We start from the raw sequence: 18,568 nt of genomic DNA, 5'->3' as shown, positions 1-18,568 counted from the left end.
TCGTCAGCTCCCTGAAGCTATCTTACTGATGAAGTGCCATAGTACTCGAGTGTCATCAGTTGCAGAGTTCTTTATTGCCTACAGGGGACCAGAGCCAGAACCTGGCCCCCCTCAGAGAGGTGCAGGGAGCAATTGCCTATGAACTCTACATTTAACACTTTCACGCTCCCGGCAGTAGCCCGTGTACTTTCCCTTTGTGCGCCGTTCGTTTCTGGCGACCGCACAGCGACACTAAAATGTTTATAATCTTTTCAGTCTGCTCACCTTAATATTCCATGTATGTATTTAAATTTGGTATCAATTTGTTCGCAAGAGAATGCTCTAGAGGAATATATATATAAAATTTTACCAAACCCGACATGAGACCCGCACCAAATCAAAATCTATGGCGATCGTTTAGCCGTGAGCGTCAAACCGCGCTGAAATGTTTATGATCTTTTCATGTTTGTCAACCCCAGAATTGTTCTACGTCGTTAATTTTGGTATCACTGTGACCGCAATAAAATTCCCTGCATGGACATATGAATATAAAATACAAATCATGGGCGCGTCCCACCTGCAAGACCGTGGGAAGTTGCCCAAGGGTTACCCGCTACCGCACGCCCAACTGCACATGCGCTACACCACTACTGAAAAGTTTATACTCTTCTCATGTATCTGACCTTCATTTTTGATGTACGTGTTTTATTTTGGTATCAATGTGTTGCCAATGAAATGTTCTATAGGAACATATGTATAACATGTCACCAAAGCTAACGTGAGGCTGGCACCAAATAAAGAACTGAGTCGTTTGTTAGCCATTCACGCCAAACAGCGTGCGTATGTTGCTACTCTGTTCAGGTTTATCAAGTCAAAACTTGCTCAACATCTTTTTTTTTTTTTTTTTTGTATCACTGTGATCGCAATAAAATTTCCTACACAGACATATCCATATAAATTATACAACATGGGCGCGCCTCACCCGCAATGACCCCCAAAGTCGACGAGGCCTTACCCGCTAGAACACACTCATTGCCACACCCGCTACACCCAATACACCAGACAAACACATACAGTTTGCTAACAGAAGTTTTTTTTTGCTACATTTTTCATTGTGGTATCAAAATATTCACAATAAAATGCTCTAAGTAGAAAGACCAATATAAGCAATATAACAATATAACAACAGTAATATATATAAGCAATACCAATAACAAAGTATAAAGACTAAAATCGGCAAAGTTACCTGTGAGCGCGCAAAATCTGTAAAATGTATATACTCGTTTGAGTTTTCTCACCTTATTTCTCGTGCTACAACATTTGTTTTGGTATCATTGTGTTTGCAATAGAATTCTCTATGGTGGTATATGCATATAATGTCTAAAAGCCCAAAGTGAGTCACATAGCAAAGCCTAAAGTGGGCCAAGTTACTCGTGAATGAGCACCAATTGGCACACCTGCAGACTAATGTATATACTCATTCAGTTTGATAACATAAATTTTCGTGCTATGTCCTTCAGTTTGGTATAAAATTGTTCACAATAAAAAGGAGCGTATTTTAAAACTAGTCCCATAATAATAGAACAATAAATAGAATTTTAACAAATATTTTAACTTACGGACACTTTTCGACGCTCATCACCACAAAATTATTTATATCTGTCCAGTGTTCTGACATCAATTTTCATGTTACATCTTTCATTTTGGTATCAAATTGTGCACAGTCTAAAGGCGCTCATTTTGAAACCACTCCTAGATTGATCGGATAAAATTTAACTTTTTAAAAAATATTTTAATGAGTGACGCCGGATGTCGTCGTCGGAGTAGAATCACGAGAAAAGTGAAGTGTTAGCCCATTAAAGTGTTAAAGTATATCATTCTTGCCATTGACCAGGGAAGACACCCAGAAATGTAGCTAAAACAAAACAGACCACTGTCTGGTTGAAAATTGCAAAATATGTCCTCAAAAGAGCAAAAGAACTCTCCCAGAAAGCAAACAAACAATCCAGATGTCATCCAACTAACCACCACTCGTTAGCCCCCTTCCCCATGGGGGGGGGGGGAGCCAGTCTGGGTGACCCAGCCCAATTCCAGTCAGTTCTTTGATGCCGTGCCAGGTGCTCGCTGTCGCTCTGGCTCCGTGTTCCTGTTTTCATTGGTTTTTTCACTCTTACGGTGGTGTTATAAACGGAGGTGTGCATGTAGTTCAGAGTTTTCCATTACTGGATCAGCATGTACCTAGGGGCGCCTTCCCTAGGTGCCTCGTAAGTACTGCCCTTGTGTGGCCAGGGTTATCTTCCCTGGGGCATTGGGGACTCACTCCCCATTAAAGGACTTCTTTGCTTGTGGTGGTCTTTCTGGGGGGAGCCCCGTCAGCTCCCCAGAGCTATACAGGCTGATATGCTAATGTCAGACTTTGGCATCAGTCATGTGTATGGAGTTCTGTGGGTCTACTGGAGACCATGAGCCAGAACCTGGCCCCCTCAGAGAGGCAAGGGAAGCAATGACCTATAGAAACCCCCATGTGGTTGGCAGCATTCTATGTCTGCCATCGACTGGGTCGGGCACCCAGAAAGGTAAGCATTCCAAAACAAACCCCTATTCTGGTTAAAATTGCTACCTAACGCTGAACTAGTGGATAGAACTCCCCAAAAAGATACGAGCAAACTAGCATGATGTCACACGTCACCGCGCCGCTGTCTGCACAGCTCCCCCCTCCCCGGGAGGGGGAAGGGGGAGCCCCAGACCCCCATGCCGAGGATCCATACCCAAGTTCTGAGGCTGGATGTCAAGAAAACGCGAAAAAACGCCGTCCGGAGGGAGGGAGGGAGGGAGGGAGGGAGGGAGGGAGGGATGCCGGGGAGCCTCCAGGTCACACCCAGAAAATGGCGTTTCATTACATTTAATGATGGTTTCTGGGGGGAGCCCCGTCGGCTTCCCGGAGCTAGCCACCCGCAGAGGAAAGTAGAGGGACTCATCTGGGAGGCAATCGCTGCACGCTCCGCAACTCTAAACTGAGACAACTGGCTGCAACCGCTGACCCAAGGCAACACAGGCCCGACTAGGCCCAGGAACGAGGATGAGACAACGAGCAGCCCCAGTCTCACAAGAAAAAGCCGGGGCAGCCGGAAAAGTACTAAAGAAGGGAGCCCACTGGCAGACTCATACAACACAGCTGGAGGAACAGGCTCGAATGCCTTCGTCGCTACCCGGAAGGGAAATTCCCCGAGACCGCCCGAGTCTCAATACCATCGAAGCTCCGCCCAGACACCGAACCCACAGACGGTAAGGATCCAGATGCAGAGCAAACTAGACCACAACAGGGAAAAGACAAGGGGGTATGGAAGGAAACAAAACCGAAGCAACCCACACCCCCAAGCCCCATCACACCAACCAAAACGGGCAGCCTCGGGGCTTCCGGGAAGCAAACAACCTAGTGCGTTGCCGCCACCTAAACTCAATGTGCAATGCCCGTACTGCCTGTACCCGCATAGTCAGCATAAGACTGGATACTGTACAAGCAACTCAGGCAGGGTACTGCTAACCAGCGCCCAAGTCTACCAAACAACTTTCTAAGAACTGAACCCCTGAGACGTGTACACTCACAGAGACCTAGCAGGGGGAACCACCGGAAAAAGGAAGAGTACTCAGTACGCAGGGGGCAAGAACCAAGGCAGACCCCCCCACCAGGCAGACAAACAAAAAGAAAAAGAAAACCCCGCAAGAGGACAGCGTGCCCAGGCAGAAGAGAGCTGGTCGCTATGATTGGTGAAAACAAGCTGTGCACCCTGCCAGTGCAAACTGCCACTTACCCTAAGGTGAACAAGGGAGACAGAACATCCTCGCACACAAAGGGCGGCCGAAAACCAAGCAGTAAACGGCCTAGCAGAGGCAGAACCCAAGGAATTTGTGGAAGGTGGCCCCAAGCCCCAAGGGCAGTACTTACTGGGCACCTAGGGAAGGAAACCCTAGGCGTATGCAGCCCGAGTCCTGGGGAAACACTCCCGGCTCACGCACCACCTTGAAGACAGTCAACTCACACTAGGTACAGTGCTAAACAACCACTGGAGCTGATGCACACGACCGTTGCCTATAGCATCAGCCGCAGAACTAACGGGTGGATGGCCGGCGCGGGGGTCTGGGGCTCCCCGTTCCCCCTCCCGGGGAGGGGGGAGCTGTGCAGACAACGGCGCGGTGACGTGTGACTTCATGCTCGTTTGCTCGTTTCTTTTTGGGGAGTTCTATCCACTTGTTCGGCTTTTTGTAGCAATTTTCACCAGAATAGGGGGTTTATTTTGCTTACCTTACTGGGTGCCTGACCTGGTCAATGGCAGACAGAATGCTTCTAACCACACGGGGGGTTTCTATAGGCCATTGCTCCCCATGCCTCTCTGAGGGGGCCAGGTTGTGGCTCATGGTCCCCGGTAGGCCCACAGAACTCCATACACATGACTGATGTCAAAGTCTGACATGAGCATATCAGCCTGGAAAGCTCTAGGGAGCCTCCGGGTCTCACCCAGAAAATGGTGTTTCATTACCTTCAACGCTGTTTTTTTGCAATTCTTGAATATCATGATGAGTCTGTGTCTGGTGCATAGTATGTTGATTATGGCTACTTCATAGTTGAAATGGGGATAACATTCGTGTAGGATAACGTATAGGATAACATACGATATATGTTGACCAAACCCATATATCTGATATATGGTTTGATGGTGGTGTCACATTCATAAAGAATTCTTTTCGATCATTGATCTGCAATGTGTTAAGGGGTTCACTGAAAACAAAATCATTCTGTACCCTTTAATATTTCACTCATTTCTTTTCTGTCATCTGTGAAGGTTCTGTCACTCTTGCACAAGGTTGACACAACACAGCATCTACACATGGTTGCTATGTTTGTACTGAGGCCCTCACACCCATGATTTTTTCAAGATGGTGTCTGTTTACTGGAGACCCTTGGAAGAGGATTAAACTCGCCCCATGTACCTACGGGAGTTTCAAATCTTATGTTAGACCTAAAAGCACCTCTGGTTGCTGTGAGCACCACCGACAAAGCAACCTTATTCGCTGTGTGCAGCTGAAGGGTAAAATCATCCCCAGGCAGTTTGAGCAGATGTGCCAATCGCTCTCAAGGGATTGGACCAGTGTAAGGGTGTAATACCTCTGTATACTACTGTATAGTGTGTGTCAAATTAATTCTAATACTTTGGAAATTTTCAGGCACGTGGGTCTCAAGCATCTCACCAGGTGTTGAGGGACATTGTAAAGGAGGTGCAAAATGCCATGGTTCCAAGAACAATGCTGCGAGACTGGGCATTAACTACCTACCCTAATCCTACCCATTACTGGACCTTCAGGAAAATAGTAAGTTAATATTTGTTCATGTGTACATACATTTTCATTGCTCCATTCCCACTTTCATGGAGTGGGGAAGCATCATCCTAGGTAAGTAAGGGGGGGAAAATAAACTAGTAAAAGGTTAGATATTACAGATATAAAAGTAAAATACAGTATGTCTCATCTATTCATTATATCATTCACAATATATAACAATGGATGAACAAGCACCACCATACTTCAGCAGTCATCCTTGGCAGCAACCTATCATTTCATGAGACCAGGTGCAGAGTGCTCCTTTTGGATTAGCATATAGTGTATAACAATTTTGTACTGTATATTCCCTCTTCTTAAAAACTTTTTCACCCAGTTTTGTTCCTTACCATATCCTGTATATTGTTTGTGCTTCTCGCCTCCTCACACACACACACTATACCAGCCTACCTTCCTCTTTTACGCTCAATTTCACTTTAATACAATCTCTTCAGTCTACTATCAATCAATTTTTCAATGTACCTAAATCTATGACCTCTTGTTCTTGAAGTTCCAGGTCTCAGGAAACCACCTCTCATCCAATTATTTCACTTCCTCTTGCACATTTGTTTTATCTCACCTATTTTTCAAATACACTACACCTTTATGTTTCCTGGGACACCACTTATGGTCATCAACCTGTTCCATAATACTGTACTGTACTTAGGAATTTGAAATATCTTGGAGCTCCTCTGATGCAGATGTTGACTCTGGTTGTAACCCCTTCCCAAAGTATGTGACTGCGTGTACATGTGTGGTCCAGTGTTTTTTGCAATTAGGGATGGTTAAAGAAACAATGCCACAGTGGAAAAGTGCATAATAGTGTATGAATGTCTGGCAAACACCCTGAAACGAAAAGTTAAAGAAACAAAACAGAAATAGTGTTTTTCGAAGGAAATAGTGCAGAAGCTTATGGTGAGAGTGACCAATATGAGAGGGTGATGGCAGGTAGTGACCTAAGACAGTGGCAGTGAGGTCGCCACGAACCTACCACCTAAGATTTTACTATGTGGGAAAACCAGCCATAACATTTAAGACCACAACACTTGAACCCACTACTAAAGCTATCGCCAACACCATCTAACTCCACTGCCTTCACCATTGTCACCAAGCACGTACCATTATTTAGGAATATTAACTAAATATGTCTACAGTAAAGATTTGCACAGAATGTAGCCAATCCCAAATTCTAGAGGAAGAGAATTCAGCTAATTTAATTTTAATAATAAAAAGATTAACTGGGAACAAATAAACAGATTTCACTCACAGATACAAGCTGGGAAGAACAGTTAGAAAATGCAAACCTATACCAGTGCCCCAAGAAAATAAGCTTAGTAGTAGAGGTATTAGAAATATGCTCAAACTGCATACCAGGGCACTGACCACGGAGGCATCAGCACCGCAGGTATCAAATTGAAGGGGAGATCGACCTCCATGGCACATAACCCAAGCAACATAAGGCTGTAGACAACTAGGGATGTTAACAAGATACTTGGCAGCCAAGACTGTGTTTGACCTCCAAAACCCCTGCCAAAACCCACTCCAGGTATGATCCCGGTTATCCTCCCTCCCAACCAATTGCATCAGTTGGTCTTGTCTTGGGCTCTGAACTGATCATTGTTGACGTGAGGACTTGGCAGCTCTCACGATGCTGCCATCTGGTGGTGGCCAGCAGTAACTAAGAGGCAAACATGGGTAACTAGGCTCCTAACCACTGGGTGGATTGTTTGTCAAGTAGTTTCCTGCACTAGTTGTTTACTTATGTTTGTAAACTTTGTAATTGGCTTCCTTTCTAGGGTCTGTCTTTTCAGTGAAGGTGATCATGAATCCTTTGAGCCTCTGAGGGGGACAGGGTTTTGGCCTCTGTCTCCGGTAGGCTATTAAGGACTCATGACTGATGTAACTTTGTACCCTGGAAACAAAAACCGAAACTGTCTCTATATTCCGCTTGTTACAACTTGTAATAAAGTTGTTACATCTTGGCTTAACGTGTTTATGACGTATTAGAATGTTGCTACAACTTGCTATATTGGTTGTTATAACTGGTTAGGTGTTAAAACTTGTTCGAACGTTGTACCAACGTCGTAGTTTCTGTGTGTGTTTGGCGGGTATGTGTGGAGAAATTTCAATTTCAGTGCATCTGGCAAAAGGGAGCCACCTAGGACAACCCCCCCCCCCCACATTGCCAGGAAGAGACATTTCATTATATTCAATGCTGTAATTAGTTTTTGTTTTTTTTAGATTTTACACAATTAGCTGTTATATTGTACAGTATTTGTAAATCATTTTTAATTTTTTACAGCTCACTGTGCAGCTTGCTCTTATTGGTTTAATGGAGTATTTGTTACATCTGACAAAGCTCTATCCAGACATGATGTACGTTCATCAAGACTCGGGACTTATCAATATTGCATATTTCAAATTCGGCATGGATGATGCAAAAGGTTTGTTCAGTATTAATATTTTTCATAACGTGTGTATAAAAATGTTATATGTATAATACATGTATGTTCAGTAATGTTGGATGACACTTTTGTTGAGTATAGATGGTATTAATATTATGCTAAAAAGTCTGTTTAATTTGAATGATTTTAGTAATTAGCATTGCTAATCAATATTCTCAGGTGAACTGGATGTCAACCGTCCTGTACCATTTAGATTGACACCAAACCTGGCTGAGCTCGTAACTAGTATTGGAGTATCTGGACCATTCACTGCATCTATGGTTGCTACTGCACGATGCTTAGCTACTCCATCTTTCAAAGTTAATGCACTTCTTCGAGCTATAATGCGTGACGAAATTATAACGTGGCATAAGGTAAGTCTGGGCTTTGATGCTTATGAATTCTTCATGCTGTTGCCTTTGTTTTGTTTTTTTCTGCTGGGGAGCCCCTTCAGCTCCCCGGAGCCCCTTGAGCTCCCCGGAGCCCCTTGAGCTCCCCGGAGCCCCTTCAGCTCCCCGGAGCCCCTTCAGCTCCCCGGAGCCCCTTCAGCTCCCCGGAGCCCCTTCAGCTCCCCGGAGCCCCTTCAGCTCCCCGGAGCCCCTTCAGCTCCCCGGAGCCCCTTCAGCTCCCCGGAGCCCCTTCAGCTCCCCGGAGCCCCTTCAGCTCCCCGGAGCCCCTTCAGCTCCCCGGAGCCCCTTCAGCTCCCCGGAGCCCCTTCAGCTCCCCGGAGCTATCCAGGCTGACATCATTAGACTTTGGCATCAGTCACTGTGAATGGAGGTCTAGGCCTACCAGGGCCCACGAGCCAGAACCTGGCCCCCTCAGAGAGACATGAGGAGCAATGGCCTACAGAAATGCACATGTGATTTGGAGCATTCTGCCTGCCATCGACCAGGCCAGGCACCTAAAAAGGTATGTGCTTCAAAACAAACCCCTATTCTGGTTAAAATGACTAAAATAGACAAACAAGTAGATAGAACTCCCCAAATGAAAACGAACAAACTAGCATGACGTCACACGAGCCACGCTGCATGTCTGCACAACTATCCCCTCCCCGGGAGGGGAAAGGGGGAGCCCCAGACCCCAGCGACTGCACTCTACCCTGCAGTTCTGTGTGATGTGATTGTAGCTCATTCGTGTGGCTCCAGCTCCAGATTCTCCCTGTGTTGTGCTGTGCCTTGTGTCCAGTACTACTCTTACGTTGGCGTGTGAGCTGGGAGTAATATTCACAGGTACTTGGGCTGCATGTGCTTCCCCAGGAGGGGGAAGGGGGAGCCCCAGACCCCCGCACCGGCTATCCACCGTCAGTTCTAAGGCTGATGAGGTCGTGTGCTCTGGTGGTTGTTTCTGCACTGTAACTAGTGTGTGGTGACTGTCTTTTAGGTGGTGAGGCCACCTCCAGTACTCTCCAGTACTCGGGCTGCATGTGCCTAGGGTTTCCTTCCCTAGGTGCCCTGTAAGTGCTGCCCTTGGGGCATGAGGCCACTTTTCACAAGTTCCTTGGGTTCTGCCTCTGCTAGGCCATTTACTGCTTGCTTTTCGGCTGCCCTTTGTGTGCTAGGGTGTTCTGTCTCCCTTGTTCGCATTAGGGTAGGATTCAGTTTGCACTGGTAGGGGCGCAGGGTACTGTGAAGCTTGTTTTCACCAATCATAGCGGCCGGCTCTGTTCCACCGACCGGCCCTCGTGTCCTGCGCATGCGCTGTGGGAGTTTGTTTTGGTCTGGGCGGTGTGCACAGGTGTGTGCATCTGCTTCTCTAGGGTGCTTCGCCTCTTGCTCTTCTCCATTCTCCAATCTGTGCCCTGTAGCTACTGGGGGGGTGTTCTGGATTGCAGCTATGGGAAGGACACCGGGGTTTTCCCTGTGTTATGGGTGTGGGGTGCCTCCTTTGCCTCTACCCTGCTCTTCTGCATGTGTGGCTCTGGCCTTCTTCTCCTGGCGGTGCTCCTGAACTCTTCTCGGTTATGTTGTTTCGTGACATGTTCGTGCCTACGTTCTGCAGGTGAGTTTCTGCGGTCTGGCGTATCTTTCAGCCAGGCACTGGTTCGTGGTTTTCAGATGAGAATCTAAGGCCATCAGCACACAGGTGATTGCAGAGGGCCTGTTGGCCCATACGTGACAGCTCCTTTTTATCCAGTCCCACTCATATGCATGTCCAACCCATGATTGAGTCAATCACGGGGCCCCACCTCATCCATGCTACGAGGTACAATGGTGGAGGTGCAGGTTATGATGTAAATGTTACTGTGTCAGGATGTTCTGAGGTGACATTTTGCTGCAGTTTTGTGATTGGGGAAGCATGTTGGGGTTTGCTTGTGGCGTTTTGTTTGGCCCTTGCGTGCTTTTTCCTGGGGCCTTCCTTGTGTGTGTATTATTTGTTACGCGGGGGATCACGGACCCATTTTTCGTTGTCTTGGGTCCCTCATTCCTTGCCCGTCTTGCAGTGCTTAGCTTAATCCTTCCATGCACATTGGATTCTCTGTACTCACCTAGTTGTCCTCACCTAGTTGTGCTTGCTGGGGTTGAGCTTTGGCTCTTTGGTCCTGCCTCTCCCCTGTCACTCACCTGACATCTACGTGGCCTCTACTTACCTAGTTGTACTTGCCTTGTTGTGTTTACGGGGGTTGTGCTCTGGCTTTTTGGTACTACCTCTCACCTGTCATTTTACTAGTGCACGGATTTCTGAGCCTCCTGGGCTCTGTCTTGTCTTCACTTGCGGCTGTATGTGGGGTCAGCCTCCACCACTTCCCTTCCTCCTGCATTCCATTTGTCTACTACTCTGACACTGGAATGCTTCTTTTTTAGGTTTCTATGGCTCCTTTAGGCACTCAATTCCACCTGTGTCTCCTGGTGTGTGTACCCCTTGTGTTCCATAGTCTGTCTTTCTCTACCCCTTCCTTTCCTCTGAGGGTCTTGAATGTGGTGGTTCTGTCCCCTCTAGCTCTTCCGTCTCCCAGTGGCGTGTGGCTTCATTCCCGTAGTCTCTCCTCGTTGCTCGGACCCCTCGGTTCGGGTACTAGTCTGGTGGCATACCTTTGCACCTTTTTCGGTTTTCTTTGTTGGAACAGGACCTACACCTGTGTGTTGTTAGCGTGCTTTGTTGGGACATGGCCTGCAGCTCTGCGTGTTGGTCGTGTCCCTTTCGTTCCCGTTTGCTGCCTTCCTGCTTCACTCTTGTCCCTAGCCGCTGGTGCTGAGGCTGTTCTTCTGGTCTTTTCTCGTTTTATCCTACACACGGTTGTGTGTTTTGTTTGTGCCTTTTGGCCCTTTTGCCCCTTTTGCCAGGTTTGGGTTTCTGTTTTCCTGGCTTACCCTGCCTGTTGGCGTTTTCAGGGTTTCGCAGCGTCCCTTCTCTGGCGTCTCGTGTCAGACCCGTAGTCTCCGATCTCCTGGCGAGCTCGCTGGCATTGGGAAGTTTTCTGTTCGGCAGACATTCCGTCTCCTTCTTTGCCGGCTTGGGTTTCTGGCTCTGCTTGCTCAGTGGTCGCACCCGAGATCTTCCCATGGCCCTGCCTCTTCCTAGGCTCAATTGGTCCATAGCAGGGCTGGTTCGGTCCTGCTTAGTCTCTCACCTTCAGTTGATGTTCATGTGGCTTCGTTGATGGTGTCCCATCTGCGTTCTGCTTCTTGGCGGCGGTGTGGGGTTTTTTGGCGGTCCCTCCTTTTCCTTCTGTCCCTTCTTAGGAGGCTGCGTTTTGTTGGCGTTGGCTTGTCCTTCTCTTATAGAGGTTCGGGGCCGTCATCTTGCCACATACTGTCGCCTCGTATTCTGCGGCGCTGTCGGAGCTGCTTCAGCTTGCTTTCGGTGTTGTTGTAACTTCTGCATCGTTTAGCAAGCTGTCTCATGCCTTGTTCCCCTCCGGCCTGCTCATGCGCCTCCTGAGCCGTCCTGGTCATTGGACCGGGTGCTCTTTTCTCTCTTCTCCTCGGTTTGTTGTGGCCCCTTTTCTCTCTTTTCTTCAGGTTTGTTTCTCGAAGGCTCTTTTTCCTGTTGACCTTAGCCTCTGGGGTTCAAGTTGGTGAGTTTCATGCTCGCCTCCAGCGCAGGGGTTTCTGCTCCTTTGGTCATGGCGATAAGTTTATTCGTCTGCAGCCGTCTCCTTTCCTGGCAGAGGAGGCTGCAGCTTTCCGGAAGGGTCCTTGGGTTGTTGATGCTTGGTTAGGCCGGGGGTGCATCATTTTTGTCCGGTTGCGACCCTCCGCCATTATTTGCGCGCCACGACTTCTGTGTCCGGAGGCACGCTTTGGGTTGCTCCGGTTTCCAGCTAGTTTTCCAGCTGTGCTAGTTGCACAGCTAGTTTTCACCTATAACGGCAGCCGGCTCTGTTCCTCCAGCGTTCTTTTCATTTTTGTTTTTGCCTGGTGGAGGGAAGGGGTCTGCCTTTGTGTCCCTTGCCCCCTGTTATATTAGGGTCTTGACCTCCGGTGTTCGTTGGTACACCCTGCTTGGCCCCCCCCCCCCCGGTGAGTGGACACATCCAGAGGGTTCAGTTTTTAGATGTTTGTTTGGTATACTTGGGCGCCGGTTACAGTACCCTGCCTGGGCTTACCCTTAGAGATACCAGTCTAAGAGCCCTGGAAATCCCTGCAGGGACACACAGGGTCTAATGGATGCGACCCCTGGGTCCCCTCTCACTTTCTGCGAGTTTGAGGGTTGCTCTGTCCCCCTTGTCTCAGGGCAATGCTCATTGTTATTGCCTCTGTGACTCAATTCACCCAATCTCCTTATGACATTATTCAGGTGAAGGCGGCTCAGGCGTTGTATGCTAGGTTACTCATAGGTTGCTGCAACGTGCTAGGTTGGTTGCTTCCCTGGGTGCCATGAGGCTGCCCTGCTTTGCTTATAGGGACCCGGACTTGGAGGTGTTGGTTGCTTAGGCCTTGGTCTGTCCGTGCCCCTTCGTTCTTCCCCTCCTGTGGCTCCTTCTATCATTCCCCTTCTTGCTTCCAGCTCCAAAGCATCTGAGGGCTTTGGAGTCGGGGCAGGGTTTAGAGGTTTCTGAGACTCGGGCAGTTTCGGGGGCTACCCTTCTGGGGTCACGGCGAAGGCATTCAAGTCCATTTCTCCTGCCGTAGCACCGGGGTCTGACCAGTGGGCCCCTTCTCTTCCTGCCTTTCCGGCTGCCCCGGCTTTTTCTTGTGACTCGCCTCCGGGGCCTTATGTGGAGATTCCCGGCGTTGGGGAAGAGCTGATTTGGGGGACTTTTCCTTAACCCCCTTTGGGTACGAGTTGGATTTGGGTTCAGCTCCTCCTCGGGTTCGGTTCCATATCCCTGCGGGTCCTTCAGCTCCATCCTTCCAGAGGTTTTCGGCTTCCTGCATCACGCCTATTAAGGTACGGGCGGCCATTGTATTCACCTAGTTGTGTTTTTGCGGGGGGTTGAGCTTTGCTCTTTCGGCCCACCTCTCGACTGCTAGATATTTGTGTTTGCCATTCTCCATCTTAGACTTGGTAAATTGAAATCTCCAAGGAAGATAATATCTTCTGGGTTCGCTAGATTATCAAGGATGTTCTCTATTTTGTGCATCTGCTCTGTGAATTTCTCAACCGTTGTATCTGGCGGTTTATAATAGAATAATAATTAGGTTTATTTTTTTCTACCTTAATTCCAAGTACTTCTACCACCTCATTAGTTGAGTTTAGTTGCTCTGTGCATACCAGGTCCTCTTTAATATACAGACCTACTCCTCCATTTGACCTATTTTCTCTATCACATCTATATAAACTATAATTTGGAATCTAGATTTCACTATCCATGTAATCTTTCGTATGAGTTTCCGTGAATGCTCCAAATATTGAGTTTGACTCTAATAGGAGGCCATTTATGAACTTAACTTTATTTCTTGACTTTGACTTTAGACCTTGAATGTTTGCAAATATAAATGATTGTCCATATGGTGTGTCACTTCTGGGGCCAGATTCACGAAAGCACTTACGCAAGCACTTACGAACGTGTACATCTTTTCTCAATCTTTGGCAGTTTTGTTTCCAATTATTAAACAGTTAATGAGCTCCGAAGCACCAGGAGGCTGTTTATAACAATAATAACAGTTGAATGGGAAGTTTTCATGCTTGTAAACTGTGTAATAAATGTAACCAAAGCCATCAAAGATTGAGGAAAGATGTACACGTTCGTAAGTGCTTGCGTAAGTGCTTTCGTGAATCTGGCCCCTGGAAGGTTTTGGTAGTTCTCCCTCCTCTCTACCCTGACCCAGGGTGTGCTGGTCTGGCAATGGTGTGTCCAGTTTTGGAGTTGGTACTGTGCAACCCGTTCTCGCACTTGCTTATAGTCAATATTGGCTTATTTAATAAGTGCATATGTGACATACTAATTGATTGTAAATATTTTAGTTTACCTTGAAAAGCTTCATAGAAAACACTGACCTCACCTAACCTTCTTAGTATGTTAAGATAAGCATCTTATTGCTTCTTAATTACAATTATTACTTAACCTATACCATTGATATAGGTATATCAATGGTATAGTAATAATTGTAAATTATTACTTAACCTATACCATTGATAGTATACATTACAAAGTAATGTTATTTATTAAGGGTTAAGTAATAATTAAGGTTAAGTAATAATTACAATTATTACTTAACCTATACCATTGATAGGTTAAGTAATAATTACAATTATTACTTAACCTATACCATTGATAGGTTAAGTAATAATTACAATTATTACTTAACCTATACCATTGATAGGTTAAGTAATAATTGTAAATAAGAAGCAATAAGATGCTTATCTTAACATACTAAGAAGGTTAGGTGAGGTCGTTGTTTTCTATGAAGCTTTTCAAGGTAAACTAAAATATTTACAATCAATTAGTATGTCACATATGCACTTATTATATAAGCCAATATTGACTATAAGCAAATGCGAGAATGGGTTGCAACGTGGAGTGTGGTAGTTTCTGTGTAGTTGGGGGATGTAGTATATGTGGGCTTGGTGACGAAACATAATCCAGTCTTGGGCAGTTCCCCCTCCCCATCCATACTCCTGCAGCGTTTCTGCTTGTCTGTTCCTCCTTCTGGTTCTACTTGCCTCTAAAAAATTTCCCAGGCTATTATATTGGACTTCCTCTCTCATATAGCGCTGTGTACCTGTCATGTGGAAATCAGGGCAACGGAGATCATAGCATTTCCTCTCATTCACTGAGAGTTTGCATAACTTAGGGTGGAAATATCTACAATCTGGTCCAAACCGACAGCTGCCTTTCCCTAACATGTTTCGTTCATGAATGTGCATTCCGTGCCTCTGGTCCCATATCTGCACTGTCCTTTTGCATAATACCTGCAAATATTTTCATCTGTGCTTGTATTCTTGTTTGTACCCATGCACGACTTGGCTACCTCTGTGTTTTTTGTTCCAACTTTCTCGTTTCCGCATTCATTCTCAGTATTGCCCTTATCTTTCTCCTTGTTGCTTTCGTCTTTCTCATTTGTGTTCTCATCCTTCCCATAGTTTCTCTCCTTACTCCTATTACCAGTTTGCTCTTCAATATTGCCTTCATTTTCTCGACCTCAACACAATGTCCTTCTACGTTGCCAATGTGGCTCTCTAAGCTCTCAGTCCCTGGGTTGTGTTCAGTGTTTGTTGCTGTTTGACATACTCGGCATACATTTCTGGTAGCTTTTGTGTGAATTGTAGCCTGTGTACTTCAGGAATGTCATTCATTAGTTTGGTGATGTTTTCCCACATCAGTCTATCCTTGTGACAGATCCAGTAGTTACCTTGTCTGTTTATATATTGTGTAGGTATTCCTGTACAACTCAGGTAAAATCTTATGTTACAAATGTTAAATACAATCCCTACAACACTCTTCCGAAGTAGCTTAAAGCATCCTCCACACGTCTCCATGTTGGGTTTGTGGCGTAGAGGTTGTCTGTTCCCCTATTTGTGATTTATTGTCGATTTATCCTTTGTTGACTTCAGTAATTTTACTATTTATAATATTATATGAATATATTTATAGTATTATATGCAAACAAGCCTGAATGGTCCCCAGGGCTATATGCAACTGAAAACTCACACCCCAGAAGTGACTCGAACCCATACTGCCAGGATAAGTATTATATGTATGTATATATAATATGTATACAGTATATTTATAATATTATATATGTTTATTTGTTCAACTTTATGAAGGGGGGTAACTTATCGCCTGGTGGTGAAAACGGTCCTAGTTTTCAGCTGACCGTTGTTTGTGTCACAGGTCGCGGGGTGGGGGGATGCCACCCATTGCCAGTTCCTTGATTTATAACACTGAATTATTTGCCTGTATTATCCTAAGGATTTTCTGTTTTCTTTCCAACTTGTAATGGTATTCACTTACTCTATTACTAGTTCCTAAATCCACATTCCTGTATGACAGTATATATATATTGCCAGTATGTTATCACTGAGGGAAGTCCTATACACTGGTAGGCCTCTTGGCTGTGGTGTAAACACTGCCTGCCTGCCTGCCTCCCTGCCTGCTTCCTCCCTCCCTGCCTGCCTCCCTGCCTGCCTCCCTCCCTCCCTGCCTCCCTCTCTCCCTGCCTGCCTCCCTCCCTCCCTGCCTGCCTCCCTCCCTGCCTGCCTCCCTCCCTGCCTGCCTCCCTCCCTGCCTGCCTCCCTCCCTCCCTGCCTGCCTCCCTCCCTGCCTGCCTGCCTCCCTCCCTGCCTCCCTCCCTGCCTCCCTCCCTCCCTGCCTGCCTCCCTCCCTCCCTCCCTGCCTCCCTCCCTCCCTCCCTGCCTGCCTGCCTCCCTCCCTGCCTCCCTCCCTCCCTGCCTGCCTGCCTCCCTCCCTCCCTGCCTCCCTCCCTCCCTGCCTCCCTCCCTCCCTCCCTCCCTCCCTGCCTCCCTCCCTCCCTCCCTCCCTGCCTGCCTGCCTGCCTCCCTGCCTGCCTGCCTCCCTCCCTGCCTGCCTGCCTGCCTGCCTGCCTGCCTGCCTCCCTGCCTGCCTGCCTGCCTGCCTCCCTGCCTGCCTGCCTGCCTGCCTGCCTGCCTGCCTGCCTGCCTCCCTGCCTGCCTGCCTGCCTCCCTGTCTGCCTGCCTCCTCCCTGTCTGCCTGCCTGCCTGCCTCCTCCCTGTCTGCCTGCCTCCCTCCCTCCCTGCCTGCCTCCTTCCTGCCTCCCTTCCTCCCTGCCTCCTCCCTCCCTCCCTGCCTCCTTCCTGCCTCCCTCCCTCCCTGCCTCCTTCCTGCCTCCCTCCCTCCCTGCCTCCTTCCTGCCTCCCTCCCTCCCTGCCTCCTTCCTGCCTCCCTCCCTCCCTGCCTCCTTCCTGCCTCCCTCCCTCCCTGCCTCCTTCCTGCCTCCCTCCCTCCCTGCCTCCTTCCTGCCTCCCTCCCTCCCTCCTTGCCTCCTTCCTGCCTCCCTCCCTCCATTTGTGCCTCCCTTCCTTCCTTCCTTCCTGCCTCCCTCCCTGCCTCCCTCCCTCCCTCCCTCCCTCCCTCCCTCCCTCCCTCCCTCCCTCCCTCCTTCCCTCCCTCCTTCCCTCCCTCCCTGCCTGCCTCCCTGCCTGCCTGCCTGCCTGCCTGCCTGCCTGCCTGCCTGCCTGCCTGCCTGCCTGCCTGCCTGCCTGCCTGCCTGCCTGCCTGCCTGCCTGCCTGCCTGCTTGCCTGCCTGCCTGCCTGCCTGCCTGCCTGCCTGCCTGCCTGCCTGCCTGCCTGCCTGCCTGCCTGCCTCCCTCCCTCCCTCCCTCCCTCCCTCCCTCCCTGCCTCCCTCCCTGCCTCCCTCCCTGCCTCCCTCCCTGCTTCCCTCCCTGCTCGTACTCGGGTCGTCAACACTACTTGTTTCAGAGCCTATGCCACTGAAGCCTGAGAATGATTCATCACAAGTACTGTCACTGAATAAACTTGCACCAGAGGATACACATGGTGGTGATGTCTCTAGCAGTGTTGACCTAGGGCAGCGAAATTTAAAAAAAAAATGGCAGACGATCACTGAGGGGCTCTCAGGCATCCATTTTGTACTCGCTTCATTGCGCACCAGTTTTGAATGGTACGCTATACCTATAAGATCCCTGAGGCGTGTTGCGCACCACCCGTCGAGCGTCTACAGGCACGTTGCTCAGTGCAGTGGTTAAAGAAATGTCGTTTCCTGAAATCAGGTTTTTCAACTGCCTCAACCTCATTTTCTTCCAGATTATAATGCATTACATACTTTATTCTCAAAAAAACATGGTCACTTTTACCCAAGGGAAGAAGGTACTGAATGTCAAATATCTCTTCCTCTTTCCTGGCAAATATCAAATCTAGCATGGAGGGCACATCCCCTTCCCTCATCCTCGTAGTTTGTTTAACATGTTGAAACATGAATGTTTCCAGGATGAGATTTACAAACCTACAAGTCCAAAAATCCTCTGTTCTAGCTTCATATGCTTCTCAGTCTATGGAATTCAAGTTGAAGTTGCCGACTACCAACAGTTGTGATCTATCTTAATCAGCTCTCACTATAATCTCTCTTATTATTGTTATAAGACCCCTCACCTTTATTATCCAGCTCCTCCTTTGACCATGTGTTGCATGGCGGTGGACTATATGCATTTATGATCATTAGTTTATCAACCTGATTGCAGATCTCTAGTGCTATTGTCAACTTCTCGTGGATTGGCAATCATTATTTTCTTTACCTTTAGGTGTTCTTTCACCAGCACAGCAACACCACCGCCTTTCCTAATTTTTCCGTCCCGTCTCCAAACTGAGTAGCCCGTTGGGAATATGACCTCATTTAAAATATCAAATTGTGACTGTTATTGCCTGTCTGACTGCGAGTTGTGACAG

The 18,568-nt window shown here is 47.7% G+C and overlaps 1 protein-coding gene across 7 annotated transcripts in view; it reads left to right on the top strand.

Moving 5' to 3' along the window:
• The window catches only part of Nipped-A (Transcription-associated protein Nipped-A), a 331,196-nt gene that overhangs the window by 311,133 nt on the left and 1,495 nt on the right, over nucleotides 1-18,568 (top strand). For all 7 annotated transcript variants that reach the window (XM_045738328.2, XM_045738364.2, XM_045738341.2 and 4 more), the window contains exons 34-36: nucleotides 5,203-5,346; nucleotides 7,655-7,796; nucleotides 7,977-8,170. In XM_045738328.2, coding sequence (XP_045594284.1) covers nucleotides 5,203-5,346; nucleotides 7,655-7,796; nucleotides 7,977-8,170 — 480 coding nt within the window. The remainder of the gene's footprint in view (nucleotides 1-5,202; nucleotides 5,347-7,654; nucleotides 7,797-7,976; nucleotides 8,171-18,568) is intronic.

Source organism: Procambarus clarkii, chromosome 55 (genome assembly GCF_040958095.1).
Source record: "Procambarus clarkii isolate CNS0578487 chromosome 55, FALCON_Pclarkii_2.0, whole genome shotgun sequence".
Lineage (NCBI taxonomy): Eukaryota > Metazoa > Arthropoda > Malacostraca > Decapoda > Cambaridae > Procambarus > Procambarus clarkii.
This window is presented reverse-complemented; position numbering and strand designations above follow the sequence as displayed.